A 26,722-nucleotide genomic window follows, 5' to 3' on the forward strand; every position below is an offset into this window, starting at 1 on the left:
CTCCATTGGAAGCGGTAAAAACGATTCTGTAATAAAAAATTTCAGAAATTTCTGTATAAAGAATTTCAGAATTTGCAAAGAATGCGATAAAAAAATATTCAAATTTCAAACTCACCAATTTTTTCTGAATCCGGCGAATATTAGAAATCCGGTTTAAGTAGCTATCGGATTTTTTCGGAAAATTCCAATGACAGAGATTTTTCACTCGACGTTGATGGACGACGATCACTTCGCAAGAATATTATCTAAACAGAAGATCAAAACTTTGATTATAATAAATTTCGTATACACCAGCAACACGAATCAAGGGATTCGGAAAGAGTTAGCCGAAAAACGATCTAATTTCAGACTCACCATTTTTTTCCGAAGTCTAGTGGACCCGCTTTAAGGAATTTCGAGATCGTTCTCAGCTGTGTACTGCAGGTTCGGAGTTCTGTAATTCATAATAAACTATGCATCAAATTGTAAATAGAATAAAAACTGCATGTGTGGCGGTCGTTTATACCGAACCTTATCGAGCGGAAAGAAATATTTTCACCTCTATTCGGTTCTCTAATGCGCAGTAAGGTTCGAATAAGCGAAAATAATTGCATGTTGACGCCAGCAAATACGAAAAATAACGTTTAGAAACAAGAGAATGTCAACCCCAGATCAAAATACTAACACCACGCGATTAGTTGTTGTTGCGAAGCAGTTTGAACGGGTGAACGAATCGTAACGAGTCGAGCCGAAGGTGCCCGATCACCAAGGGCACGAAATTCCGCTGCAGAGAGATTAAGAAAAAATTAATGATATCAAAACTCACCAATTTACATAGTGGAAAGAGCGGAGATCCGGTACGAATGCTCCCAGATATTTGTCTGCACAGATTTAGTGGATTATGCACTTCAAGTCCATCATGAAGAGGCTCCAATTGCGGCAAGAATTCGAAAATTATTCACAATGGTCACCGGCTTCGACTTGTTGCGTCCCGTATCACCACTATTATAAGTTTTATCAAGCCAACCATACCGTCAGATGAGTTAGGATTGTTCGAGTCAGTGTGCGGCCATTTGACACTTGTTTTAGGATCCGATATCACGACTTATTATTTGGATTAGCCACGAATTTAGCGGCGACGTTACGGAGACGAAGTAGATCACTGGAAGTTCAACGTAGTAATGCCGTTGCCGCACAAACGCTCGGTATTTATACCAGATCCCTCATGCCTACTGAGCGGGCCAATCAGGGGCCGTGTAGAGGCGCGCTGTACCTCGCAACTTCCACTGACTTTTGATGCGACGTATCACCATTTTTTATGCGTTTAATTCAGCGGCGTTTTACACGTAATTGATTTGGGATTCTTCAATTGATTATCTCAAGTTTCAGAATCTTTTAATATCAGGTATATTTGAATTTACAAGTTACGTGGAGATCAACGAGACGATTCGAAGTACGATAAGCAAATGGCAGCGCGCGCTAGCGCTCTGTGAGGGGCTAGTGCGGGCGTTGAGTGTAGATAGTATAGGTACCCTATACTCAACGGTGCGGGGTCCCGACCTATGATAATCAAAGATGCCCTCTATTACCTATAGTTCAAAGCATGTTGGATGCTACCCCCATGGTCAATGAACATTGAATGAACAAATTGCTGCTGCCCTTGCCGCTACATAAACATAACCCTAATTATCCTTCAGTAGCATGAAAACACACTTCTTTACTAGTGTTATCTTCTCATAAAAGTGTGAAATTACTAAAAATGGAAAAAGAAAATGATTCCGAAACCTCTAAGAAGCGACGAAAATCTGTTACTACGAGTGCGACACCTCAAATAAAAGATGCCGACATGTATAAGGTTAGATAGCAATTTTAATTTCTAATATGCTATTTCTCCATGATCTATCAGTAAATGAGTATGTAATTACCGAGTAAATATTTAATAAAATTTTACAGACAATTATTAGTTATGAGGAAAAAGAAGCCATGAACCGGTCGCCCGAAACAGATTCAGAGAGTTTTTTATCTACGTGCGAAAGTATACGAAAATCCATGGATAAGATTGCAAAACTAAAAAACAGCAATGATGAAAATGTTAGTAGCTACAAAGAGAATACACTCTATTTAAAATGAGCTGATTGTGTATCATTGCATTATTTTCTAGGCAAAGGAAGAGATCAGGGCATTACAAATTCAAACATCTTTGGCTTTCATCGAATTGAAAAAGTTGAATCGGATGGAAAAGTTCAGAACAAAGTTCGCCAGGGACTCTTTGGTCTCTGCTAAAAGCAGTGTTGACAGTAGACACTTGCATTTACAGAATTTGCTTTATGAAGTTATGCATCTCAAGAAGGAAGTTATCAAGTGTTTGCAGTTCAAGTGCGTATTCCATGATGTGCTGTTAGTCAACAACTGCACAACATTTAATCCATCAACCTATTTTTTATAGATCAAAAGATGAGTCGATCGAACTAGTACCTGAAGAAGAATTCTACAAGGACGCACCCGAGACTATCTCTCGGCCCGTGAGTAATAGAATCTTCATGTATACCAGGATTCAAAATGTAAAAACTGTTCAAAACCTGATCATGGAAAAATATGTTTGCTTTAACAGGAAGTTACAAAGAACGATCCTCATCAATTGCGTTTAGCTCGTCTTGAGTGGGAGTTGATGCAGAGGAAGCAGTTGGCTGCTTTATGCGATGAACTGACTGACAGCAAGAAAGGTGTAGCAGCAAGTATAGAATCCAAGCAATCGCGCTTGGATAATCTCGCACCTCAATTACGTACAATTTTAGAGGTATGATAAATTTCTTGAATGCGAGATATTTTAATCAAAGTCTGCTGCCACGTATCGAGCTGTATGCTAGATCTCTTTGAATTGTTTCAGACGAGCAAGCCACTTCAGGAGAGCCTCGGTTTGCCATTAGATAGAATCAGACAAGAACATCAAAAAGCAGCATTATTAGCTTCGCCTCTTTACGTTTTATATGCAAAGGCAGCTGCATATAGAGATGCATACGGTATGTTTGAATTGCTATTGAGATTAACTCCATGGAATATCAGCTGCAGTTGAACCAAGCAGTATATGGATTTTATCTATTTCAGACTCCTCGTTACTTGTGAGTATTGAAGGTGACGACGATGATGCTAAAAGAGTCAATAGTCAAGACAGATCTCAAGATTCAGATTCAGATCAAGATAATCAACCGGATGGCGTAGTAGAAGAAGCACCAGTACATAAAAAGAGACACCATAGAATGTCCAAAGAAGCTCGGCAAGAGGAAAAAAAAACGAGGTTACTTCAGAGACATCCTTTAAGCATACGCCTCATAATGGTTTTGAAAAGTAGGCGAAAATATTTATCATACTTCCTTTTCCTCCAGTTTTATTTATACCAACAAATTCAGATGATTTACCACAGCTACTCAATGCTATTTTCTGATTTTCAGATGAGACCAAGCTGATGTTGAACTTTTTTTATATGAGCTATTTGAACGTGGTAACATTGGAATCTAAATTAGAAACCGAAAATCCTGGTGGTGTCAGTGCAGGGTATGCTACTCTATTGTTAAAGACTTCACTTATTTTTTTTTCCTCGCAATTTGTAACTGATGTCTGAACTCTAACAAAATATTAAATATTTTCACCGGTAGTGACATGCTGATGTCTGATTCTGTTCTTCGAGAATTATATCCTGGTGATTTGGGAATGGAAAGTCCAAATCCCGCCAATCATTACCAACTGCGTCGTTACGGATTAGGATCTTTTCCATCCCTTGGATTAGGCATCCCATATAATTGGGCGCAGCGCATGGCTGGACTGCGTTTTATTACTTCAGACAATACTAAACAAAAGGTTTCATGCCGTTGAGATAAAATTGTACCATCTGCTTTTTTCAAACATTAAGGGTGATACTCATTTTTTTTCAACAGGCTGCGGTTAATCACGGATTGGCACAAGATAGCGTGGAATCTGTGTTGAAAGAGATAAAATGCCGCGTAAAAGCGCGGCTAGATCTTTGTTCAGAAATTCGTAATCTCGAGTCAGGAAATCTCCCTATCTTCATAGATGGCAAAGATCCGATGCCGCGTAAAATTGCTGCTACTTTACACAAGTTCAGTACTCTTTCTTGGAAGAACTACTCCAGTTCTGCCGATACACCACCCTTCTGTCAAAAAGGACTTGTATCCTCTGTGGATATCTTCTACGAGGCTGTGTTACGCAGAGGGAGCAGTAAGTATTTGATGAAATCCAAGAAGATTACTAAATCTGTTATGAAAATTTCCGACAGGCTCGGTAATACTTATGTATTCTGTATAGGTGAACTGATTGCCCGGATTGCAATAAAACCTGACTATCCACGAGTCGCGCCGATTTTCAGTGTTACTTTCAATCCCACTGTCCCAGGATCCTCTGATATTCTCAGGGATATTGAGAGAGAAGTGAACGTCATGTGGGACAAGCCACCAACATTATCTGCACAGTTACAGCGATTGAGAGCTTGTTTTGATGTATATCTCGAAACAGAGGAGATGGCTCCACGGGAAAAAATATTTTTCCACGCAGTCAGAGGCAGGACCAGGGCCAGGCCTTACAAATATCTTGCATTAGGAGGTGGAATTTTTACTCAACGATAGACGAAAATTGTTCATTGATATTTAGAGTGAATGTACAAATTTCAGGTAATTATTTTTAATTCCTGAATTGCGAATATTGTATGACATCATTGATTTCCAGTCAAATAAATCATCCTCCAAAGTTAAAAACAATGAAGTTCGTAAATTAATTGATCAATAGCATGTTCAGTTTTGCGTCATCACAATTCCTTTTAAATTGCGGTATGAGGCCTTGGTACAGGCATTCGGGCAACAGTAACAAGATACACACGCAAGTTGTGCCTGAGATGTCTATTTTCCTGCAAAAGCTCTGCACGATCTTTGCGCATCAGAATGTTCTCTGCCTTTCTCTCATTGAAACGCTGCCAGAACTTTTCCATTCTGTTAAAAGGTTCAGTCACCTAAAATAATTGGTAGAAGGGGGTTGTAAAATAGCGAATTCTTTATCAAGAGGATGTTATGGTCGTTGGAATATGTGATGAGTTACATGTGTAGAGACTGCATTTTCCAAAGAATGAGATGACTCATCTCCACAAATAGAAGATCTTCCTTTTCCATCCAGCGGCCCTTCTAAGTTTGAGCAAAGTTCACTTAAAAGCTGTAGCATTGTTCCTTTTTCAAGAAGCTTTTCTAATTCCTATGATTAAAATAAGCAGGATAGGGTAATGATATATTGGCAATCATCTTCATTTGATAGGATGGTTTAAACACGAAACCATTACCTTCTTAACACCATTGCTAATAACACTGAGCCTTTTCAACTGTATGGCATCCATAACTTGAGCCATTCTTATCTTGGACCTTAGATCCCAAATAGCTTTGTTCAGCTGCGTCAATTGAGTTTTCAATTCTGTAATACGTTCCCCACGCTCCCATACCAAATCTTCCAATTGCCCTTTCATATTATCTATAGTATCTAATAACTGCGATTGTTGTCTTGGAAATACTGCTGTCTCCGCCCTTACAGCGTCGTCCTGCTCTTTCAAGTACTCATACTGCTTGCGTTTATTTTCAGTCAGTGTTTCGTAGTCTGAAACTGTTCCAATAAGTTCAGACCACAGACGCTCCATATTGCCCACAACACGGTTCCGTAGTTCAATCATATCATCTTCTTTCTAGTCTCATGATTGTGGATGAAATGAATTCTTTTTACTCTCGTTTCAGTAATACATTTTTCTAGTGATGGCGAAACTCACCGTGTGTACAATAGTGCGAGTGTGGATGGCATTTTGGGACTTTGTTTTTTCCAAGCTTTCGTCAAGACTTTTGTTTTGTGCAAATATAATCGTGTCATATTCCTTGCAACTGTTTGCCAACTTTTTCTTAATTTTGTTCAACTCTACAGCTCCAATGTATTGTAACTCCTTCAGTTCTCGTAAATAATTTTCATGGAGAAAAGTTAGTCTCTCCTTGTGTATCCCTGAAATGTGTATTATACGTGTATGAATGTATATTATATTCGAAGAAAAATCTACTATTCATGGAGATGAGTCATCAAACTTTTTGTTATAGGAATGGAAAATATTTCCAATTCACCAATGAATTTGTCAATCATGAGAATATGAGCATCTTGTGACCGCCGATGATCTCTATCAGATAATTCAAGTTCATCATAGAGTCTTGCAATCAGCACATCCTTAGCTTTCAGAGTCCAATCAAAATTTTGCCAGAGATATTTAACATCCTGATACAGTTCTTTGCACTTGATCTGGCGTAAAATATGACGCCACTGCTCATTTATTTTTGCTGTATTTAATCTCGAGAAAGCTTCTTCACGTCTCAGTTTATTCTAAACAAATGTGAGTTATACACAACTGTTCGTTCAACAACTCTAATAATCTTACAATTAGTGTATAAGACTCGAGCATATTACCTTTGTGAAAGCCGCGATCAATTGTTGCTTGCGTCTTTTTGCTTCTAGCTCTATTTCTGCCCGATGTTGCAAATATCGTGCTCGCTCCTCGTCACTCATACGCGATAATTTCGATGCTTTACCTTTTTTTTTTTTAGTAGGCATCTTGGCAATTTATAATTTAATAGTCAAATTACCCAACAAAGTTCTACACTCTCACTACTCAGTTTCTGTGTTAGCATCAATTAGTGTTGGATCAATTTCGTTACAATCACGATCAGTCGCCATGGAAATAAACAATTCAAGTGCAGTTCAGTGTTTAATCATACGTTGCCTTGCGTGAAAAATCAACAGGTATCTCATAACAATAACTGATACTTGTTGCAGTTTACAGAGATAATGAGTATAGAAATTTGTGGTCAAGAAAATTAAATTCTTGAAAGAAGTTTTCTTGCGTTAATTTACATGAAAACAGTACAATGATTATATAAATTTATTATTCAATAATTTACCCTGTTAGATGTAAACTCCTTGTACAAAATATATTTCTCTGGATAGGTACATCTATACACATAGAATAATCTTCAATCAAAGATAAGCACTAAATATATACAATATAGCTATTGATAAGGAATGCAAATTTATGGCATAAATAGTCAACACTTTCGACGAATAAAATAAATTTTCTAACGAAAACACATGATGGCTAAAATATTTTGAAACTAATCAACTTATTACCCTGGAGTACCTAGTTTTCTCAATGGCAAATGGTGAGCACTACCAATAGGGCCAGATTCGAATCGAAGGAACTGTACAATTTTACTTGAATATTAATACTATGTCAGTGGATACTGACAGAAATGTTCGGGTTTATAAAATATGCATAGAGTATTTTTTAAGAGGTGTTTGAACAACTGGAGGAGCATTTTCCTGTATGGAAACACCTCTTTCTTTTTCATTTTGTAATATCTCAGATCTCTCCCTTGGAGTCGGGATCAAGCTTTGCGTTCGTCTGATTCTGTCACCACTTCTCGACGGTCTTGTAACAACAATTTGTGCCTCTAACAATAGCTGAGCACCTTCGGCTTTCCTTACTTTTTCTCGTACAAACGTCAACTCAGCATCCAGATTCTGTCTTTCAGCTTCCAGCTGCTCGAGCCTTGCTGCAGCTTCTATAACATATAATAAATTTGTGACAACAAACTAATGTCGTTGAAAAGCATTATGTAGTTGTCGGTCATAATGCCATATAATATCACCTTGTAATTTAACTTCATTTTCTTGCTGCCTTCGTTCAAACTCAAGACGCTTCAATCTTTCGGACTCGAGTAACTCTTGTTGTTCTTGCTGTAGTTTCTCCAACTGCTCCCGTCTTTCCCATTCTTCTTGCAGAATTTTGGATTGTAGGTTCCGAACTGTACGTATAACGAGAATATTACAAGTCTTCTACAAAAAAATGGAATTCATCATTTGGAAAAATCTAATTACCTATTTCTTCATCTTGTAATGCTTGTTTTTCTTCCTGCAGAAGCGTTTCCAGCTTTTCTTTTATTTCCTCGAGTTCCTGCACCCTAGCGCCTTCTTCTCTCGATAACGCTTCAAGTTTCCTGGCTTGTATTTCCGCAGCAATCCTCGCCTGACGTTCATGTTGTAGTTCAATCCCTGTTTCTTCTTTCTGTTGTTTTTCAGCCTAAGAAAAGCGGATGGTACGTACATTACATCTTTCACGCGAAACGGAAGGCTACACAAAATTGTATATTTGTGATCTATTTACCAGCCGCATGGATCTTCTTTGAATGGCTAGACTTCTTTGATAGCTAATTCTTTCCCCAGAATGGTCAATGGCAATTTGTAACGCAGCTAACCACTGTAGCCGGCCTCTATGATCCTCCGCAATTAGCTCAATTGCCCTGTGTTCTGGGGTACTCAGAATAAATTTCCTGTCAGGCTTGCCAGAGGCATTAACACTATCAGCCCAACAGTTTATATTAAGAGTTATCACACCAGCTGGTTCTTTTTGTTGAGCATCCTTGTAATAACTTAGTTCCCCCGGTCGAAGCACAAACCAGTAGTATCTCGTAGTTGGTAAAAGGAATCCTTTCTTGAGCAAATATCCCTAAAATAGGAGTGAATTCAGTGAAAATGGAAAAAACATCCAAACAGCGCAGTAGTTTTCACAATCTGTTGTATTACTTTTTTAATGACGTCGTTAACGTAAATTTGATAAAGGTCGTCAATAGCCTCGCTCACAGCAGCTGAATCCAGAGTTCCACCACCGCTATACTTGGTCTCCAAAACTGCCAGAAATGTGGGGAATCTTTTTGGGAATAGGTTTAACTAAATGCTAAATAGATGAGACAAGGAGATACTTTTGCTTCCAGTCCTGAACAAGACTACAGATAACTACCATTGATTCTGAAGTGTCCGAGTCATGTTTGGTCAGGACTGAAAACATTTGAGAATAAGTTTACAAACACAAAGATCAAATTACCTAAACGAAGTTAATGCTGCGGATAACTCTGCAAAGTCAGTTGCATCCCAATGAAGACCCAATGAGGTAACTAGCTGTGATGCTATCTGAGCAACTTCACTGCTGTGCATAGTGATCTGTGTTTGGTGTAAAAAAAAATCAATTTGTAAGAAACCACACTTCCCCAATCACTTTGTTTTAGGAACTAACAAGCACCATTTCTTCAGATTTTAACTCACTAGATATGCGGAATCAGTATTGTCTGTTCCCATTTCTGCAAGTAGACAGAATATCCGGAACAATTGATAAACACTGCGGTCTTCAAAGACTCTGTGTTTCTGCTCTGAATAAATTTTTCGAGAGAGTAGCCAGCATATTTCATCTATCCGTTCTTCGAGGAGCCTAGTGGCTTGTATGGGTGTTGCGTCTGTAATGGAACAAAATACCTAGGGAAAATATAACGATGATGCATTGAAAGATTGAATTTCATGACAATACACGGTGAAAATCTCAGGAAACTTACTTCTTTTTGAAGGTAGTATAAAAACTGGTCAAAAGCTAGCCATTGAGTGCTACGGTAGTCATCAAGTCCCTTCTCGACTCCATAGAGATCCATGAGTGTTCCAAAATTGGCTGTCAAAACCTGAAGCAACGAAAGTAAGTAAAAAGCCACACCCACAATTTCATGAGCTAGCTCGGTGGTGATATTAAAATAGATAGTGAATATTAGTAACTATGTTGGGCGTATGCCTTGGATTGAAAAATAGTTTTTGAACGTACTCACCTTTAATTTTGATTTCGCGACAATGCCTGTCGCGTCAGTCTGTAGTGCGTAAAATGCATGCCAAATACTGTTTGACAGGTTTTTTAACAAATAAGCCATTGTTGTTGTCGTCTCAGAATCAACAGGTCGTTAAAAGAATCACATTGTCGGCCACTAACGAACTGTTGGACAGGACATAATTACAAAGTGATTGACTGGCGAGTGACTGGTGACTCGACGAACGTTTTATCAGAATCTAAGCTTTTGTACACACTCATACTCATTACCACGCAGCGTGTAGTATATACTGACGAACGCATACACATATGAACTTCATATCGTATTTGGTCATCAAAAGATCCAAGGCTCGGGGGCCTTCTTATTATGGGAAAATCGTAGAAGGTATGCCCCCGCCAACTATACACAAAACTAGCCAATGTGTAGTTTCGAAATTCACGTGATGAATGTAAATTCATTGTAAAAAAGTCAGTACCGGTGTCATACGTTGAACGTCAGACAACGGTTATCGTGCATTCAAAAAGGATGAAATCACATCTGAAATTAGTGATTTGAAATACTTAAGTTCAGATCTGTTGAATGGTGTAAGGAAATGCCAAAAAAGTACATTTTCATGCAAATTCGACTGGAGAGACAACTCATTATAACCTCTGCAATTTCACGTGGTGAGGAACAAAAATGTCCTTGCGAAAGTTTATGCATCCGAGAAATATATACAAAAAAGAGCCGAACTTTAAGCAGCTAGCTATACAGGACCCTGAATTTCGAAAATTTATCACAACGGTACCAAAACGAGTCATTAATTACTATAGTATCTGATTCAATTTAGAATCTGTATCTGTACAATTCATAGTTTTTCAGGATCTTGCTGGAAAAGTCCGGATCAACTTTCAAAATCTGGAGAGTTTGAGAGCATTAGCAAAAACGTTATTGAAACATGATTTTAATTTGCATGTAGAAATACCAGTTGACAAATTAGTGCCAGCTATACCTTCCAGATTAAATTATGTACTCTGGATAGAGGATCTAGCTAAACATGCTGGCTATGCAGATATGTCTTTGATATCTGGCATTGACATAGGTAAATATAGCTGCGGAGAGTTACATTTGAGTGTTCTAATTTGTCTTATTTACTCATTCATTCATTTTTTTTTTTCAGGCACAGGGGCAGTTTGTGTTTATCCACTACTATTTGCTAACATGTACCGTTGTAAGATGATTGGTACAGAGATTGATTCAGACAGCCATGAATCTGCGCTACTTAATATTAAACGCAACAACTTTGAAAAGCTCATCAATGGTGAGTCCACAACAAGCTTGATATAATTGTTGTTGAGGATAATTTTCTATGCTCTTTAATTCTAAATTTTTCTAGCCACAGATTGCTTCTTCTTTAAATGAATAAAACTATTTGTCTTCATCAGTGATTCGTGTAGACAAAGGTACGGTACTTCGTGATGTCTTACCAGAGAACAATGTCTGTTACACATTCACCATGTGTAATCCACCATTCTTTGATACTGAAGAGACTATGGCATGTAAATTAAAGGGCACGCGATTACCACCTCGCAATGCACCATCTGGAAGTAAAGTGGAACTAGTAGTTGATGGGGGAGAAACCCAGTTTGTTTCCAAGATGCTTGAAGATAGCATTGAGCTGAAAGACAGAATAAAAATATATACAACTATGTTGGGAAAGAAGAGTAGCTTGATATTCTTACAAAATGAGCTAAAAAAACTGCACGTGGAAAACAGTACGTGGACTGAATTCTGCCAAGGACGTACAACAAGGTAAGTGAGATCCAGTATCAGTCAATTGTAATGTACTCATTTACTTGTGTTGCATCGAATGTTTAATGGATAACTTATTATTAGGTGGGGCCTAGCATGGACTTTTTTGCCCAAAGATCAAATAGATTTAACAACTGCGCCAGTCATAAGGACGAGTGGTGCTAGAACTCAATTAAAACATAAAGCAAAAAAAGCACCTTCAGAAATAGTATTTCCTGCACACAGTGATATCACAAAGGCTGAAGAATTGGTTGCTGCTTTAAAATTTTGGATACAGAAATTGAAGGTGACGAAGCTTTGTATTATTGTTATCTTGTAAATATTTATCCTATCAAAATTGTTTCTGACATTGATATAACATTAATAGATTCGGATCGACGAGTTACCTATCAATGAGCAAAAATCCAATTGTTGGGGCTGTCAATTGATGGCAAATGAGGACACATGGTCGCATGAGCGTAGAAAGCGACGAATGATGGCCAATCAGAATTCACCATCAAAGAGGCCTCGGTTGAATGTATCAGTCGAAGAATCTTGTGAAAAGGAATCTGAGAGTTCAATATCTATCAATGGTGGAAGCGTTCAATCGATCACAGGATCATTTTTGTTATGCAATTTGGTTGCGGGTGAAGTTGAAACTGATGACAAGGAACAGAGACTGAAGATATCCATGGAATTTGAAAGTGGTTCTGGTGGAAAAAATGCGTTGGAAACTTTACGGCAATACTTTATAAATAAGCTTAATCTGAGAGAATTTATGAAAGGAAGAAGCTCAGATAAGAAAGACCAGAAAAGGCAGAGGGTGAGAAAAAAAAAGAAACTACTTAATAACTTGTTACATTGTGACAATACTACCTGTACGGAGAAACTATGACTGTTATTATAAGGACGACGACGAAAAAAATAAAATACTTTTTTTATGGTGATACACCGGTAGAATGACTTTGCTCTTGAAAGAACGCAATTAATTCACAAAAATGACTGATTGTGAGATTACGTGAGGACATCTTTCATATAAAATGGTTTATTCATGTGATGATTTTACCAAATTACATAACAGATAATATATATCAGGTATTTTATGTTTATCCTTACCGACTATCAGTTTTTCATTGTTCAATGTTCCTAACAAGTGCGATATAATATTATACTAAAATCTAACAAAAACAGACTAACGAGTGAAGTTAGCTTCTCCTCATTTTGGCATTAGTTTTACGGGAAACATAAACGCTTCGGTATCTTTCGTTCACCTAGTGCTCATCACTTCAAACATCAAAGTGATAATCATCCAAACTGCTTTGTACATTCATTTGCTTAATTTTCATGATGATGAAAATAACAATTTTTCTGAGACAAATGATCAAGCTTGAAAAATGCATGTGATGTTCAAGAAATATGTACGTATATCTAGATTCGATAATTGGAAGCCTTGCTGAGAGTTGCCTGAATTTAATACTTCTTAGACGGAGAAAAAGAATTTCGCATTCGTAAAACGCGAAAAAAAAATACAAATATAAGTCTAGAAAAATATGAAAAAGTAAAGAGCGATATAGCGTTTGTTGCTAAAGTTGCTGGTGTATTTTGCATGACAGGAGAGCTCACGATAAGTAGTATCTTGGGATTTATGCAATTCCAATTCAGCTACAAAAAAAAAAAAAACTCAAACTGAAAAAATAATATGAAGAAAAAAGTGGTAGCAAAGAATCTCAAAAATTGCATGACTACCATCACTTATGATTAAATATGTATGTCCTAATTAATGGTATTCGGAGTACGCTATTTTTATAAATTTGATCTAACGTATCGCAGTTACATTTACATGTAATGTTTAATTATATTCAATGACAACATCATGCTAGGGTTTTTCACTACACTACTTTAATCACTCTCATCTTTTGCTTGTCTTAAAATGCTTATTTCTATTATTGCAAGCTTTCAAATACGGTGTCTGTAGGTGCCATAATGAAACCAAGGATTATTGGCGATTTTCATGACCATAATATGTGCACCGTTGTTTCTAATATTCTTACATTAAAAAATACCGCCTGTTCATTACACGAAATATGACATTTTATCTTTGATATTGAACAAATTAAAAATTACTACTCACAATCAGTTATCATAACAAAGGTTATCAACTAGATTCTGTGTAAAGCAATTTCTACAAGCTCATAACTGACTACGATACTTCATCTATAAATCGAAAAATTACAGAGAACTAAAAGTTTGTTTAGAAACTGGTGTAAATTTAAATATGCAATCGCGAAAACTACTTTTCTATCTACGTATAAATTACAGTCATTATACGTAATTAAAAAGTACCTGTCGTTGACCAAACTAAATGACTCACTCTTTGAGATGAACGAATTTGATTCAATGGAGTGACCCTATTTACGTTCAGCAGTGAAACACCTCACTAACGCTTTACACATTTGCAGACTGTGGCTAGGTTTGTAGAAACTGGATATTAATACGGTGATATAAAGCTCAAACGTTAAAATTGACAATAACATGTATTTACACGAGATCTGTATATTTCTTTATTAATTACTGTAGCTTCTCATTCGGACCAAAAACATCAAGTTCCATTTGTAGTTGAGCGAGTTTGGGCGAGTTTTCCAGGTCAATGTTCTTCACAATGCAAAATAATAAGATGGCTGCAGCATTGTGACCGCAATTTTTTTCAACCAGATCTACTAGCTTATCCGCACTATATGCTTAAAAATTCTACTGATGCGATATCTCCTTCAAATGATCGTTTTGGATGTAAAGACTGGAAGTGTCAAACAGACTCGATCTTCACTTCTTTTTCAAGAAGCTCAGCTCTCTGCTGCAACAGGGTCTGGTTTAAATTCAGTACCATTTACCTGTTTTGTCTCGCTATTTTCAATCTCCGTTATTTTATCGCTGATTTTATTTACAGTCTTCTCATCACTTTTACCATTCATTTCCAGCATTTTCACTTCACCATCTGGTGTCTGCTCCTTTTGACGTTTTTCAATCTCTGCTTTAAAGTTCTCAATATCTAGTTGACTTATTTGAACAAATAAGATTCCGTTAATCACATTTAACATATCTAAAACCGACCCCATGCTGGGGGGCTGGATTTGTATGGGAGGTAAGCTTACACCGGGTTTACCAGTATAAATTTCGTTCATTTTTTTCTGTAAAACAACAGCCTGCTGCGTCAAGTGCCTTAAACAGTCGCTGCTCTCCTTTGTCTTCTCGTGTTCCTCTCCAAGCTGCTGTTTATAAATTGCATAGGTTTCTTTTTCGTTGTTCAAAGCGGCTCGGAAATCACCCATACAAGATTGAGTTCTAGCTACCAAATGATAAGAAACTGCAACTTTTAGAGAACGTGGGCCGTGATAACGTAGGTTTAGAGCCAGGGCATGTTCCAGGAATCGTAAAGACAATTCGTATTCACCCACAGCATGCAAAATCAGAGAAATATTACTGTCGAGGAGAGCTACTTCAGGGTGATCTTCTCCACATACCATTAAAGCGAGATAACGAGCTCTGTACAAAAGTCGCAAGGATACTGAAACCTGACCATTTGCGAATGAATACAGCGCGAGATGAATGTATTCTGTGATAGTATATGGGTGATCGATACCATTTACTCGTTCAGACATAAGAACAGCCTTCTGTTGGGTAGATAGAGCTTCGGCGTGATCTCCCATTATATAATTTAGTCTTGCCAGCATTCTCAAACACTGGGCTATCTCTGGATGCATCGCTCCATACACATTGTTTAATAAGTTAAGAGCCTCGCTAATCAACTCATACCCATCTTTCAAATAACCTTGCTGAATTTTGCTCTGCCCTGTTGTGTAAAAATTGTAAGCATCGCTTGCCCTGGGGTTGATGTGTTTTACAACGGGGAAAATATTGAGAATGTCTTCCTCGAAGAATGTAGCTCGATTTTTGTTTTCGAAATTGTATTCTCTAAGCAGAATTTGAATTCCGGTTTTGATGCAGAAACCTCTGAGTAATGAAATCTTCTGTAAATGATAATGCTCAATGGTAGCATCTAAGGACTCGGCAGCTGGAGTTTCCCAGTCATAATATGCCTTCAAGTCAGCTTTAATCTGGGCCCACAGGGATTTAGGGGTCAATGATGCCCATTCAACCTCAGATTGTTGAGGCCCGTTGGCTCTGCCCTTTCGTTTATTGCGTCGCTTAGCTGTTTTGCTTTGTAATTCCTCAACGCTCTGCTGTGGATGTGTTAATTGAGCAGATGATAGCAGACAGTTGAGAAAATGACTAATAGCTGCGGAAAGACACATTAACTCTGTACCCTGCATGTAAGAAGTAAAGATGTGCTTTGCCGAACGCAGAATGAGCTCAGAGACAGCGATACGGTTGAGATATTTGAGCTGAGGAACTGCAGCTAACATAGCCGCCAGTTTTCCAAGGTATCGAATGTTGATTCCTCTGCCATGCAGTGCTTCGACCAAGGTGCTACCATCCATCGCTGCAGCTGTGTGGTCCAAACATTCACGAATGAAGGTAGGCAGTTGCACAGTGAGAAGGAAATCGGCAGCATCTCTGATCAATTGCCTTTGTTTCTTGAGTGCATCTCCACCATCGTCTGGGTGTTTAACTCCTGGAGAGTATACATCAGGGTTGAACCTAACGTCAAATTCAGCATCACGTAAGCTGCCAACAGCCGCAGCAGCCCGTCTGACAATTTCCTTAGTTCCTTCTTCAAGCTCTTGTTTTTGCCCACCTGTAATAGAATCTGTTATGCTCTCGACTATTTTCTTCGCTTCGTCAGCCTCGATACTAGACTGCACTGAATCTTCTTTGTTGCTATCGATTGCTGGAACAACTGGCTCGTCTTTCTTATCCTCTTTAGCAACGGTTTCTTTATCTTTGTTCGATCTTCGTGCCGATGTGAGCTGTTGCAAATGAACAGCAGCGTGTTTGATAAATTGAACATATCTGGCTTCAACAAATGAGTCTATCAATTCCTGTCTGAGACAAGCTAACCGATGTTTGTGCTCAACTGGAAAACCAAGAGCTCTTGCTTCCTTGCTTAGCTCAACACCTTCTAATTTGAGGAAGTTTACATCCGGTGGGAAAGTGCGCAATAAATCGAGAACGTAATGTCTTGAATCGTTACCAATTATTCCTTTGCATTCTACGCTACTGCAAAGTTCGATCTCTTCGCCGGCATCGTTTATTACCTTGTGGGGTAGAATTTTGAGTTGTTGTCCGGCTTTGTTCAATAACTCCAAATATTTAGGGTGTGTGAGGACGGACTTGCCGAAATCAATGGAACCGTAGACGACGGACTGTTCTTGCTCTCGTTCTAAAATACCTGGTATAATAGACTGTGCAGTGACACGATACCCTCTGTAATCTATGACGACGGTTCCCAGCGTATACAATCCTGGCAAATCTACAGCAGCATAGACTCTGACGCCCTGAAGATCATTTCGGGGCGCTACAAATGCCGCAGCGTCTCCACCGAGTTCTTTGTAATGATCCCGTACATCGAATCCCAATGAAAAGAAAATATTGTTCCAAATAAACATTTGCATTTTAGCTTCTTCACCAGGATTTATGGCCATCACATTTCCATCGATTACTGCCACTGCCCCGCGAGTAGCTGCAGCTACGAAGTCACTGTGCACCTGTAATCAGCAATGAGAGAGAACATGAGTAGCTGAAGGAGAAAATTGATTTCATAAAATCGGTCGGGACCTACTTTAAAGATGGCGCGTTCGCGCAATAGTCTTTCTGGCAGATTCTTTCTGGGCAATTCTCGCGTTGTCTGAAGTTCCTCATTCCAGTCTCGTGTCTGTCCGGGAATATGTTCTTCATAGCCCAACTTTGACGAAAACGCTGCAAAATGAAGTGTACCAAATTAAAGGGTTGTACACAGAGAAGCAAATCATGTGCCAAAAAGATTAAAGGCCGAGGATGACTTACTATCTTCTGCGCGTATAGCGTCGATCGTGTGTTCGATTTGGGGCGCACTCCAGGCATATAATTGATAAGGGGTGGCAACCCTTTCGAAAGGATGCCTTTGCGTTCTGCGTCTTTGCATTGCAGCGAAGCCCCTTTTGAACGCAGGACTTAGTTGATTCAAGAGCTCAATGAGACTGTGACATAGATGGCTAGGGGTAGCAGGTTTAGGGTTGAACGATTCCTTAGACGATTGGTTTACAAAGAAACCTCGAGCACAAGCAGTCAGATGATACTGTTTGTCTTCCAAGGTAACGACGTGTAGGTACATAAGATCCCCATGAAGTTTTCTGTGGCCTGGCGGTGGATTCCATCCAGAAGTGGTCAAAACCTGTGAACCAATTAATTGAATGCAACTGACTTCTGACGGCTTTTCAAAGACTTTGGATCCGAAACTGAAATTATCATTCGTATTCGTGAGACTAATTGAGCTCCATTTTACCTTTAAACAAGGTGGACACTTCTGCTCCTTTGCCTGGGGTTGGAGGGGCAGCAAAGGCCTGTCCTTGCTTCCTGGTATAATGTAGTCTGGTGGGGTGCAGTCAACAGAGTCAGGTCGGGCTTTTTTTTTCTCCATAATATCACCGTTTGTAACAACATTGAGGAAGGCCAAGCTGCCGCATTCAACGCCGTTGTAGGCATCACCGGGATCAACTGATTTTAGGAGATCGCGAACGTGCCTGACATGGATACGAGCTTCGCGCATTGTATAGGGTTCCTCGACCACCTTTATCACAGACCCCTCCTTCAACCCTTCGATATTCTTCAGCTCTGCAAAATTATCCAGTGTGTTTCCATCCAACTGAAGAGAGAAGCAAGTCCGATGGCAGGTGTCCTCGCGATCCATGAGGAGCTGATGAATCTCCTGGAAGGTAAAAATTAAAACTGCGTATCAGAACAACGTTTTTTTTCAACGGCATGACAATGACGTTCAAGCTCACCTGAACAAGTTCCATACTGGAAACTTGAATGTCGAAAGGTTCATTTCCTGGACTGACAATTTTCACGGTGAATCCCATGTCCTGGATAAAGACGACTTCTTGTTCATTACCACCATCCTTTTCCTTCTCTCCTTGTTTTTCGCTTTTCTCATCCTTGCTATCATTTTCCTGAGATTTTTCTTTTTCGCCTTCTTTGGTTGCCTCTACTTCACCTTTTTCAACTACGTTCTCATTCAGAGCAGAGGCGCTGCTTTCTCCGTTTTGAATCAAATCTGCAAGAGATATAAAATCCTAAAATTCCACGCGCAAAGTGGTGAAGAGCTTATCGATTTTTTTCAAAACTTTCGGAAATCTTTTACACATCACACGTTGCTCTGAAAACCCCCTTATAGAAATCGTCCGTACTCTGCGCTGATTATAAATAAACATCGATGTAAATAGTGCACGCGCGAAATGCCATAGTTATTTTTATCAATTGGTAGATTTTGCAGATCGTATTGAAATTTTCTACGAGCTCCTTTGTCGATACAATAAATAATCTTTGCGCCTGTAGGGAATTCTTGCTAGTCAAAAAGTCTAGGCTTTATAGGCGTAAAGAACATGGTGAGGCCGTGGCAGACACAGGTATCCTTATCAAACTCCAAGATAAGAAACGGTGCGAACGTAACAACCAGTCCCAGTGAAAGAACTCCGTGAAAAACCGGACGCTGCATCGCCAACAAAATATAGGGCCAGTTATCACCGTATGAGAGAAGAGGCCATAATAAAAAAAAGGGACCAGGAAAGAAGGGACAACTTGTTTGTATATCGGACTGCTATACATATGTATTATTTCGAACCCTCCAAAAATAATAGCTCATTGGCGCAATAAATTGAATAAAGTATATAAGAAAGTAGAATATTGATATCTGGTTTATCGCTATAGTCATCTATAGTTATTTCCCCCGGAGGATTAAAATCTGTAAAATTGCATGAGTCGGTAATAAATTGAGTGTTCAAATGGCTCCTCTGGTTGGATATGTGTATTGTGTATAAAATGGATAAGATGGTGAGAAATATCTTTACAAAATGAGCGATAACCGGCTATGTATCATGCGCTATCTATTTTCTGTCACGTTCTTGTTCTCCATCCTTCAGTTTCACAAGTGCAATCAACTCGCTCCCGCGGTGGCAGTCAACGATCTATAACGGGTGCTTTCCGCATACGTCTTCTACAGTCTATGGTATATATCTATAGGTTTAATTGCATCCCCGACTACTTTAGGCATCTACATCTCCGCAGCAACTCATCTTCCCTCCTAGCTTCTCCTACTACGCCCCTCTTTCCTGTACTTCACCCTTAAAATGGAGCGTTGTTTCGCGGAGTCAAAGAAATTATCTCCAAGTACCTCACAGAATTAGAACACGCATCCTGATTAGTAGCCCGTACACCCTTTCCTGCTGCAAAAAAAAAACCAGTAACGACATTCGCGGTAACAACGGTGTTTCTTCCTCAGGCAACTTCATAAATTATTCCACAAACCGCAGGCGTTTTTTTCCTTCATATAACGTACTTTTCTTACCTCCCAACCCCAGTCGCGATATTTCTGTCTTCCTTTACGAGCTTCGATCGGTGAAACCTTAGGTTTGGGTGACACGAATTTAGCTTCCTTTTTCGTCATGGTCCAAGTGTATGCCCTTGACAAAATGCAGCGCGTTGGATGGGGCAAAGATCTTAAATCTTCTCTTCAAATCTAAGAGCGTTGGATTTTATGCTTTTTTCTCTCTGTCCTACGTTCTTCCACCTTGTACGTCCCGTGCATTTATGTGGCGTGATTAATCAGTCTTTGTAAGGGACAAAGAGACAAATATAGTGGGTATAAAAAATTTGTACCCATCACGGTCCTGCAGAGCATGGCGTCAAGACTATAATCACTTGCATAATTTCATGCTATTTTTCACAGCATGTACGATCGCTACGATACTATATGAAAATTTCTCATTTAACCGTGGCTGTCGATAGTTTTGTCAATTCATTCTCTCGACCTTTGTACCTTCTTTTCTTGCCCAAGACCCGACCCGGATATGCCCCCAAAAAGTCAAAAGGTTTATATAATTTACTGTCTATTCTGTCTACTCAATCTCTAATTGTCCTAATAGTGGATAAAAATAGATGATATTCCATAGTATTCCATATGAATCTTCATTCTATAAACATTTATACAGGATTATTTTTTTTGCCTAACGATTAGCTGCCTGTGAGCGCGTTTTGAATCTAAAAGTCAACCCGCAAGTATAATGAAACCAGAAAGTGTGAAGCCCCTTACTTTACACTCCTTCGTTTTCGACTCCACACGGCTCGTGCTTGTCTTCCTAATTATATACTTGGGTCTCTCAGCCTCGCATGGCGGTGATTTTTCCCTTTTGTCATTCTGGACGTTTATATACATACTCATCTACCTATATGACACGCATAAGGGATATGCATTTATGTAAATGTACACATATTGCAATATTGCGTGCCGCGCTATGTTGCTGTGAATTTTTTCTTCATTTCGTACACGTCTTCTCTGCGCCTTTCTCGTATGGTTATCATTGTTTAGTCTTTTCATTTCGCACCACGCGAAGAGCGTGTCTTATTTCTACGTTCGTTTACAGCAGCTGCAGTTTGAATTAGTGCACGATACCTAATCGTTAAAATCGATTTAACTGTATCGTAGCTAGGAGAATTGTGAACGGGATATACGAATTTCTAAACGACGACGATAACAACGAAGAACAACTATTTTGAGAAACAAGAAAGGCTTGGCAACGAATAAAGTTTTGTGCGGGTAAAGTTAACGATTAGATAGCTAATCGATTATGCATACACAAACGGCAATAATAATTAAATTCAAGGGTCAACGAAAATATGAGGGGTTGTAACGGTTGATAAAACGCGTCGCAAGAGATTACAATATAGACTCGAATAGTTTCTAATCCAAGATAAGAAAATGGTATTATGAATATGTTTTAACACACAGGAGAAATGAATACAATTATACAAAGCCAGTATATTTGTGAGAGACCATATACCGCAGATGTTCAAGCATGCTTCAGTCTAAACCAACGACGATGGGTCTATTGTGATAGACGAAAGAGATAACGAGCACAAGATGTCAATGATCAAACGATTCAATTCATCTGCAATTATCTGTACTAAATCGTTGAATGATAATTCAAAAGGAAATTGGAGCATTGGCACCTAACAACCGTCGTCGACTAGGATATGATTATGGAATATTTTTTAGACTTACAAACTTATTGTGCGACCGAATGGACAGACGGTAGTCAGAAAATTCGAAAGATACATATATACTATAATAATAGAAACGCGTGTTGCGGTATACATAATATATTCTATTCCTATATTTAGGTTCTATGTCGACGTCTATTGAACCCCCAGCCTTTATGTCAAAGTGCTGTTCGTCTTTTTATCAGTTATACTCCGTACGACTGTTACGTATAATAATACACGCCGGTTATATTATAATGGTGTTTTCAGGGTAACAGAAACTTTACTTGTGCCAGAGGAGATAAACGACATTTTGGACGCAGCGGCTTCTTCACAATTTACGAAACCTCTCCGATAAAGACTCTTGGAATTTTCAGACCAACTCTCGGTAACGACGCAACGCTGCGTTGGACAATCGATTTCTCGTTCTATTCCACAAACAAATTTGTACGATTATTTTGTTGAACAAATCATATTGACGTACATGCTGAATTCGAATTAACTAACAATAAGTCACCGGAAACTAGCGCAATTTGTAAGATTCATTGCCAATACAGGTGTCACGATAATGAATAAAATTCGAATAAAACAAAATAGCAAGTATTGAATTTTGGGTGGAGGCTTGGATCGAAATAAATTCTATTTGACACTGCGAGATCGGCCGAAGCTTTGATACGTCGAAATTTGAAAAGCAAATGTGTAAAAATAAGAGGAGGTACGCACCGGAATAACAATTAAAAAGCCATTTAAAATGTGTGAATGGTATTAGATGATGCCCAACCGCATTCGAAGTATAATGTATTATTTTTTTTTCTAATCATGGGCCCGTTTTCTCCAAATAAAAACGACGTTAATTTTTAAGCATCATAGATCGCTCCTGGCCTGCCGTTCAGACAAATAGGTATAGCGAACGAATAAGAGATCCCACGAATATACATTTGTTAGATGAGATGATGCAATTTGGAGGAAGGCGGATCAGTTTAAAGCGGTTCAGCAAAATGAAGGGCGTAGATAAGCGGCAATTGAACAATTTACGAGAAGGTAGGATTGGTATGGTAAAATTAAAATGATGGGATGATTATACGGGTTGGGCGCCAGGTTAAAGGGCCTTCGATGATTCGAAAATCAAAATATTTCGTCTGCAGCGTCGGCTGCTCGACATAGGAGTCACCGCTACGATCGGCGCGCTCACATGACCCCCGCACTGGTTCGTAATTCGAGTTACATAACCACCCGGCTAGTTTGGTGATATAACGTGGTTTAATTGGAAACAATTCATAGGGGATAATCAAATTTTCATAGCTGATTGAGCTGTGACATGGGTCCTTTCAATCGACAGAATTCAACCTCGAAAGAAGAAGAAACTGATTCGAATAGGAAGGCTTTTAGCTCACCCTTTGCGGTCGATTCTTCCTTTCCGTTCCCGTTTACTAAGGGGATCTTTTCCGTCCCGTTATCACCGGTCGTCTCCACCTGCGAGCCAAGACCCATAATTTTCTAATTTTCCGATCAAACGAACACCACACACCTTTTCTTGAACCAGGACCGCACCAAATAAGAAATTATTTTTCTTTACGGTGTCCGTCGTCGTACTACTCCACTCGGCCGATGTTGCACGTGCGTTTCGACCAGAGTACAAAGTCTAGTAACGGCTATTGGTTGCTTTTGCTCATTCCCTTACGTACTTTCTCATGAATACTGTGAATCTTATTGGTTCTTACGCCTCGAACTCAATGCCTTTTAATATTAGAATATCAGTGTACTAGAGAAAAAGCGCCCAGCGTGCCAAGCGGGGATCGAAATATGAATTTTGGTATTTTACAGTTTGCACCCTCTCGAGGAACCATCGTCAAGACCCTTGAAACGTAACGCAGATGGCACCAGCGATCGAGGTGTCTTTTTAAGGTGTCTCCAAATTTTAGACCAAATCTGAATAACCGGGAAAACTTCCTGCTGGCTGCGGCGTGAAATAATGAAATATTTGTATTCGGTGTTTTCTCTGTAAAGTTTATTCAAATAATTTGCTAGAAAAAATTTGATAGTAATATGCCGCATTTTACAAGTCCTAGGGATGCTAAAACGGTATGATATAATATACAAACTTACCTGAAGCAACGATGCTATTGCTTCATGTGAAATCTAATCACTGGTTTACTGTACCAATAGCACAACATGAACGATATCACGTCAGACTTTGCATGCCTGAAAGTATCAGCTTTGTGCAAAGCGTCTCGAGTATCTAAGGATGTCAGGCGTGTCACCATCGGCCCAGACTCAATTTGGGTACCAGATCAGGCTGCTCGAAATGAAAACATCGAGAATGAACCTGACAATAAAATAGTCAAAGAAATCAAGTCTGATCCACATTTATCTAGTCCAAAACCTTCCACTAGGAATGGAATAACATTTTCTATCAAGAAAATCCTCCTGGAGAATGAGCTACAACGGAGGGAAGAAGTCAGGGTAAGCAGCTGTGTCTGGTGATGTAGCTTGTCACTTGATTCAGCTAATTAATGTTTCAGCTAGCAATGCAGCGTCGCCTACAGAGTATGGAGGAATCTGAAAGAGCCCTCCAAAAGCAAATGGCCTTACTTCGTGACTCGATGATAGCTGAGAGAGAACGTCAAGAGAGATTAGAAGAGGATGAACTTGTAAGACTCGAGGCTGAAGAAGAACACCTAGCTCAACAGACAGAGAATCGAAGAAAACATGAGCAGCGTTTACATACTCAGAGAATTTTAGAACGTAAAGAAAAATTAGAACGAGAAGCTGAGGAACAGAGAAAAAAAAATAAAGAGAGAAGAGCATTGGTGGAGAAAATGATACCACTACAGGCAAGCTTTCGAGCAGCTTATCAGGACATCAGTTCAGTTTCGAAATCTTGCAAAGACAGAAATGTAGCTGGACCAGCATTTGCTCCTTATAGTGCTAAATTAAAGGAGCTTAGCAAATGCATGGAGGGACTTGTTGAGCATGCCAAGGTAAGATTCTAACGCCAGACTAGTTTTTCATTCAGGTTCGAATTCATGATCCAAGTGTTGTATGACGAATATTATTCTGTTCACTGCAGACTGGTGATTTAACCGAAGAAAATATCGGTACTGCTGAAGTTCTTGTCAAACACAGCGAAGACATCCTGAACGCCTTCAGACATCAAATAGGTTGGTTTCACAGCTGATGGATTTTTCTCTAAGATTTTGTCATCTTCATTTTTCAATTTCAGAACAAATAAACACTGCTTACGATACAGAGATAGCTCGTAGGGAAGAAGAAATCAGACGCGTCGAGGCACAAAAACAAGTTGCCCAGGAAAGAGTTGTGGAGGCAACGGTTACAGAAGCAAAGGTTGCAGAGGAGAGACTTGCGGAGACTGCTCAATCACAACCTCCCTCTTCTACTGGAGAGGAACCGCAAAAGCTACCACCTGGTAATATTTTTAGCTGCTCTCAAATGGTCGGTATCTTAAAGTTCTGATTTATATTTTCAGATGATCTTCTTGAGTTTGTGGATAAAGAATCATTGAATTTGTATCTTAATAGTCAGCAGCTTCTGGAGAATTATAAAAACATGATACAATCTTTAATTCAGTCAGATTCGACCAAAAAGTTTCGTTTCGAGTGTCAAAAAGCTATTAATATACCAGTGAATGCAATATCCGGCGTGAGTAGGGAACACTTGTTCGATAAATATGACAAATTGTCTCGTCTGCTTGGTGGGAAACCTCCGACTAATGCGAATCAGCATCCACAAGGCATAGCATTCTGCAAATATACTTTAGCGAAAAAATTTGTGGTAAGTGCGATAAACGTAGTGATTTGAACCATGTCACATATTCCATTTTAGAAATTTAATATTTATCATGAGCTGCATAAATAACGGATCCTTTTTTTTGTGTAATAGAGCCAAGGTGAAACGCTGGTTTCTAGTAAGCCGGAAACGGCATTTTCCGTGGCTGCGGTAGCCATTGCTCTCTGGAATGATTACCCTGATTTTGGTGAACTACTTTTGGCCTATTTTCAAAATGCTTGTCCATACTTAGTGCCGATATTCCTTCCCCAGCAACAGAGCCAATCAAACGATGATTATTACAAATCCTTGGGTTATAAATACTCAGAAGACGGCACTGTCGAACGGCAGGATAAATTCTTGAAAAGAATGTCTGGCCTGATGAGATTGTACGCTGCTATGACTATTACTAGTCAGTCTGGCCATGCTTCTAAACCTCACCCACATGGCTTACAAAATGCCTGGAGATGGTTGGCTGCTATCTTAAACATCGGTAGGCATCAAAAATTTGTCTGATCGTTTAATTAAGAAATATCAATAAAATCCTTGTCATTTCTACAGAACCACGACCGGACGTGTGCGCAACGCTGATACTTGATATGTTGGAGGTAGCTGGAAGTGCTCTGTGGAAAACTTACCCAAATCAGTTCCCAAAGATGTTGACTTTGCTCGCTGGTCAATATTTTCCTAGGATGCAGACCATCGGTGGTACATGCGGTGGCCCCATGGCACGGCTAGAACAGTTTCTGAAAAATTCTTTGACTGCGGGTTCCATCTCGCCCCCGGAGGGCAAATTACCCCCGTCGTTTTTGATCCCATGAAATACAGATTATTCAGTTAGTCGTACTAGTTATCAGAACTCATTTTAAATTAACATCACAACCAAGTCCACCTGCACGTTCATTAACTTTTGCTCAACGTTATTTTTCAACTTTGCTGATTGGAATCGTTCCATCGCATCCGTTCAACTTTTCCAAGTAATTAAAAGTATTCGAGATTGTTTTTTAGACAACATCAGCGGCATAACCGCCGTGTGTTGAACACTTGACGAGAAAGTCATACGACTTTTGCATCGATCAGATAATATTTTTCTTACGGGATGATATTTTCAATCCCGGAATAATATTTGTGATTCAAATTACGAGTATAACGATTGCGTTGATCAGGCGAGAGAAAATTCGTAAAACACATTTGTCATTCATTTTTGAAATAGGAATTTTTTGTAAGTGCCGTTAACAGCCAACAATTTTTAATAAATCGTTAAATGTTTTCTGAAC

General features: G+C 39.1%; 6 protein-coding genes across 7 annotated transcripts; 3 read left to right on the forward strand and 3 right to left on the reverse strand.

The window, feature by feature from the left end:
• The first annotated feature begins 1,608 nt into the window (after positions 1–1,608).
• Positions 1,609–4,745, forward strand: LOC105691838 (THO complex subunit 5 homolog). Its single transcript, XM_012410582.3, has 11 exons — positions 1,609–1,834; positions 1,933–2,070; positions 2,141–2,355; positions 2,426–2,501; positions 2,591–2,776; positions 2,867–2,999; positions 3,085–3,324; positions 3,429–3,531; positions 3,633–3,834; positions 3,912–4,212; positions 4,300–4,745. Exons 1-11 carry the CDS (start codon positions 1,739–1,741, stop codon positions 4,614–4,616), a joined length of 2,007 nt encoding a protein of 668 aa, XP_012266005.2. The 5' UTR covers positions 1,609–1,738; the 3' UTR covers positions 4,617–4,745.
• On the reverse strand, positions 4,656–6,783 carry LOC105691803 (dynein regulatory complex subunit 2). Its single transcript, XM_025746028.2, has 6 exons — positions 6,469–6,783; positions 6,132–6,384; positions 5,792–6,015; positions 5,318–5,710; positions 5,083–5,232; positions 4,656–4,996 (listed from the first exon to the last, which is right to left on the reverse strand). Exons 1-6 carry the CDS (start codon positions 6,610–6,612, stop codon positions 4,808–4,810), a joined length of 1,353 nt encoding a protein of 450 aa, XP_025601813.2. The 5' UTR covers positions 6,613–6,783; the 3' UTR covers positions 4,656–4,807.
• A 139-nt stretch (positions 6,784–6,922) lies between these two features.
• LOC105691834 (differentially expressed in FDCP 6 homolog) lies at positions 6,923–9,944 on the reverse strand. The gene is made up of 9 exons (XM_012410574.3): positions 9,702–9,944; positions 9,441–9,560; positions 9,157–9,363; positions 8,939–9,054; positions 8,641–8,764; positions 8,222–8,563; positions 7,936–8,137; positions 7,707–7,862; positions 6,923–7,619 (listed from the first exon to the last, which is right to left on the reverse strand). Exons 1-9 carry the CDS (start codon positions 9,798–9,800, stop codon positions 7,318–7,320), a joined length of 1,668 nt encoding a protein of 555 aa, XP_012265997.2. The 5' UTR covers positions 9,801–9,944; the 3' UTR covers positions 6,923–7,317.
• An 82-nt stretch (positions 9,945–10,026) lies between these two features.
• Positions 10,027–13,217, forward strand: LOC105691932 (U6 small nuclear RNA (adenine-(43)-N(6))-methyltransferase). 2 transcript variants are annotated; one of them, XM_048653078.1, is made up of 6 exons: positions 10,027–10,481; positions 10,552–10,779; positions 10,858–10,998; positions 11,123–11,489; positions 11,574–11,775; positions 11,857–13,217. In XM_048653078.1, the coding sequence occupies exons 2-6, from the start codon at positions 10,752–10,754 to the stop codon at positions 12,361–12,363; spliced, it is 1,245 nt and encodes a 414-aa protein (XP_048509035.1). In that variant the 5' UTR covers positions 10,027–10,481; positions 10,552–10,751; the 3' UTR covers positions 12,364–13,217. The 2 variants fall into 2 exon arrangements, with proteins under 2 accessions (XP_048509035.1, XP_012266184.2); XM_012410761.3 differs by having other exon boundaries at positions 10,560–10,779.
• Positions 12,498–23,359, reverse strand: LOC105691931 (clustered mitochondria protein homolog). The gene is made up of 6 exons (XM_012410759.3): positions 23,054–23,359; positions 18,407–18,678; positions 17,908–18,330; positions 17,430–17,796; positions 17,206–17,342; positions 12,498–17,131 (listed from the first exon to the last, which is right to left on the reverse strand). Exons 1-6 carry the CDS (start codon positions 23,148–23,150, stop codon positions 14,309–14,311), a joined length of 4,119 nt encoding a protein of 1,372 aa, XP_012266182.1. The 5' UTR covers positions 23,151–23,359; the 3' UTR covers positions 12,498–14,308.
• Positions 23,360–23,522: 163 nt separating this feature from the next.
• Positions 23,523–26,721, forward strand: LOC105691967 (mRNA export factor Gle1). Its single transcript, XM_012410820.3, has 8 exons — positions 23,523–23,741; positions 23,826–24,122; positions 24,182–24,640; positions 24,730–24,820; positions 24,883–25,086; positions 25,147–25,451; positions 25,560–25,938; positions 26,007–26,721. The coding sequence occupies exons 1-8, from the start codon at positions 23,706–23,708 to the stop codon at positions 26,264–26,266; spliced, it is 2,031 nt and encodes a 676-aa protein (XP_012266243.2). The 5' UTR covers positions 23,523–23,705; the 3' UTR covers positions 26,267–26,721.
• Position 26,722: the final 1 nt, after the last annotated feature.

This window comes from Athalia rosae, chromosome 3 (assembly GCF_917208135.1).
Source record: "Athalia rosae chromosome 3, iyAthRosa1.1, whole genome shotgun sequence".
Classification (NCBI taxonomy): Eukaryota; Metazoa; Arthropoda; class Insecta; order Hymenoptera; family Athaliidae; genus Athalia; species Athalia rosae.

Excerpts from the sequence above, each read along its gene's own strand:
- LOC105691931 (XM_012410759.3), bottom strand. The coding sequence starts at position 23,150 with ATGGGTCTTGGCTCGCAGGTGGAGACGACCGGTGATAACGGGACGGAA. Across the intron at positions 17,797-17,907 it reads AGTGTCCACCTTGTTTAAAG|GTTTTGACCACTTCTGGATG; the intron begins GTAAAATGGAGC and ends ATTGGTTCACAG. Across the intron at positions 17,343-17,429 it reads CGCTATACGCGCAGAAGATA|CGTTTTCGTCAAAGTTGGGC; the intron begins GTAAGTCATCCT and ends TTCATTTTGCAG.
- LOC105691932 (XM_012410761.3), top strand. The coding sequence starts at position 10,377 with ATGTCCTTGCGAAAGTTTATGCATCCGAGAAATATATACAAAAAAGAG. Across the intron at positions 10,482-10,559 it reads TTCGAAAATTTATCACAACG|GATCTTGCTGGAAAAGTCCG; the intron begins GTACCAAAACGA and ends ATAGTTTTTCAG. Across the intron at positions 10,780-10,857 it reads GATATCTGGCATTGACATAG|GCACAGGGGCAGTTTGTGTT; the intron begins GTAAATATAGCT and ends TTTTTTTTTCAG.
- LOC105691967 (XM_012410820.3), top strand. The coding sequence starts at position 23,706 with ATGCCGCATTTTACAAGTCCTAGGGATGCTAAAACG. Across the intron at positions 24,123-24,181 it reads AACGGAGGGAAGAAGTCAGG|CTAGCAATGCAGCGTCGCCT; the intron begins GTAAGCAGCTGT and ends TTAATGTTTCAG. Across the intron at positions 25,939-26,006 it reads GGCTGCTATCTTAAACATCG|AACCACGACCGGACGTGTGC; the intron begins GTAGGCATCAAA and ends TCATTTCTACAG.
- LOC105691834 (XM_012410574.3), bottom strand. The coding sequence starts at position 9,800 with ATGGCTTATTTGTTAAAAAACCTGTCAAACAGTATTTGGCATGCATTT. Across the intron at positions 8,564-8,640 it reads TTAACGACGTCATTAAAAAA|GGATATTTGCTCAAGAAAGG; the intron begins GTAATACAACAG and ends CTCCTATTTTAG. Across the intron at positions 8,138-8,221 it reads AAAGAAGATCCATGCGGCTG|GCTGAAAAACAACAGAAAGA; the intron begins GTAAATAGATCA and ends CGCTTTTCTTAG.
- LOC105691838 (XM_012410582.3), top strand. The coding sequence starts at position 1,739 with ATGGAAAAAGAAAATGATTCCGAAACCTCTAAGAAGCGACGAAAATCT. Across the intron at positions 1,835-1,932 it reads AAGATGCCGACATGTATAAG|ACAATTATTAGTTATGAGGA; the intron begins GTTAGATAGCAA and ends AAAATTTTACAG. Across the intron at positions 3,532-3,632 it reads CCTGGTGGTGTCAGTGCAGG|TGACATGCTGATGTCTGATT; the intron begins GTATGCTACTCT and ends TTTCACCGGTAG.
- LOC105691803 (XM_025746028.2), bottom strand. The coding sequence starts at position 6,612 with ATGCCTACTAAAAAAAAAAAAGGTAAAGCATCGAAATTATCGCGTATG. Across the intron at positions 5,233-5,317 it reads TTAGCAATGGTGTTAAGAAG|GAATTAGAAAAGCTTCTTGA; the intron begins GTAATGGTTTCG and ends TTTTAATCATAG. Across the intron at positions 4,997-5,082 it reads AAAATGCAGTCTCTACACAT|GTGACTGAACCTTTTAACAG; the intron begins GTAACTCATCAC and ends CAATTATTTTAG.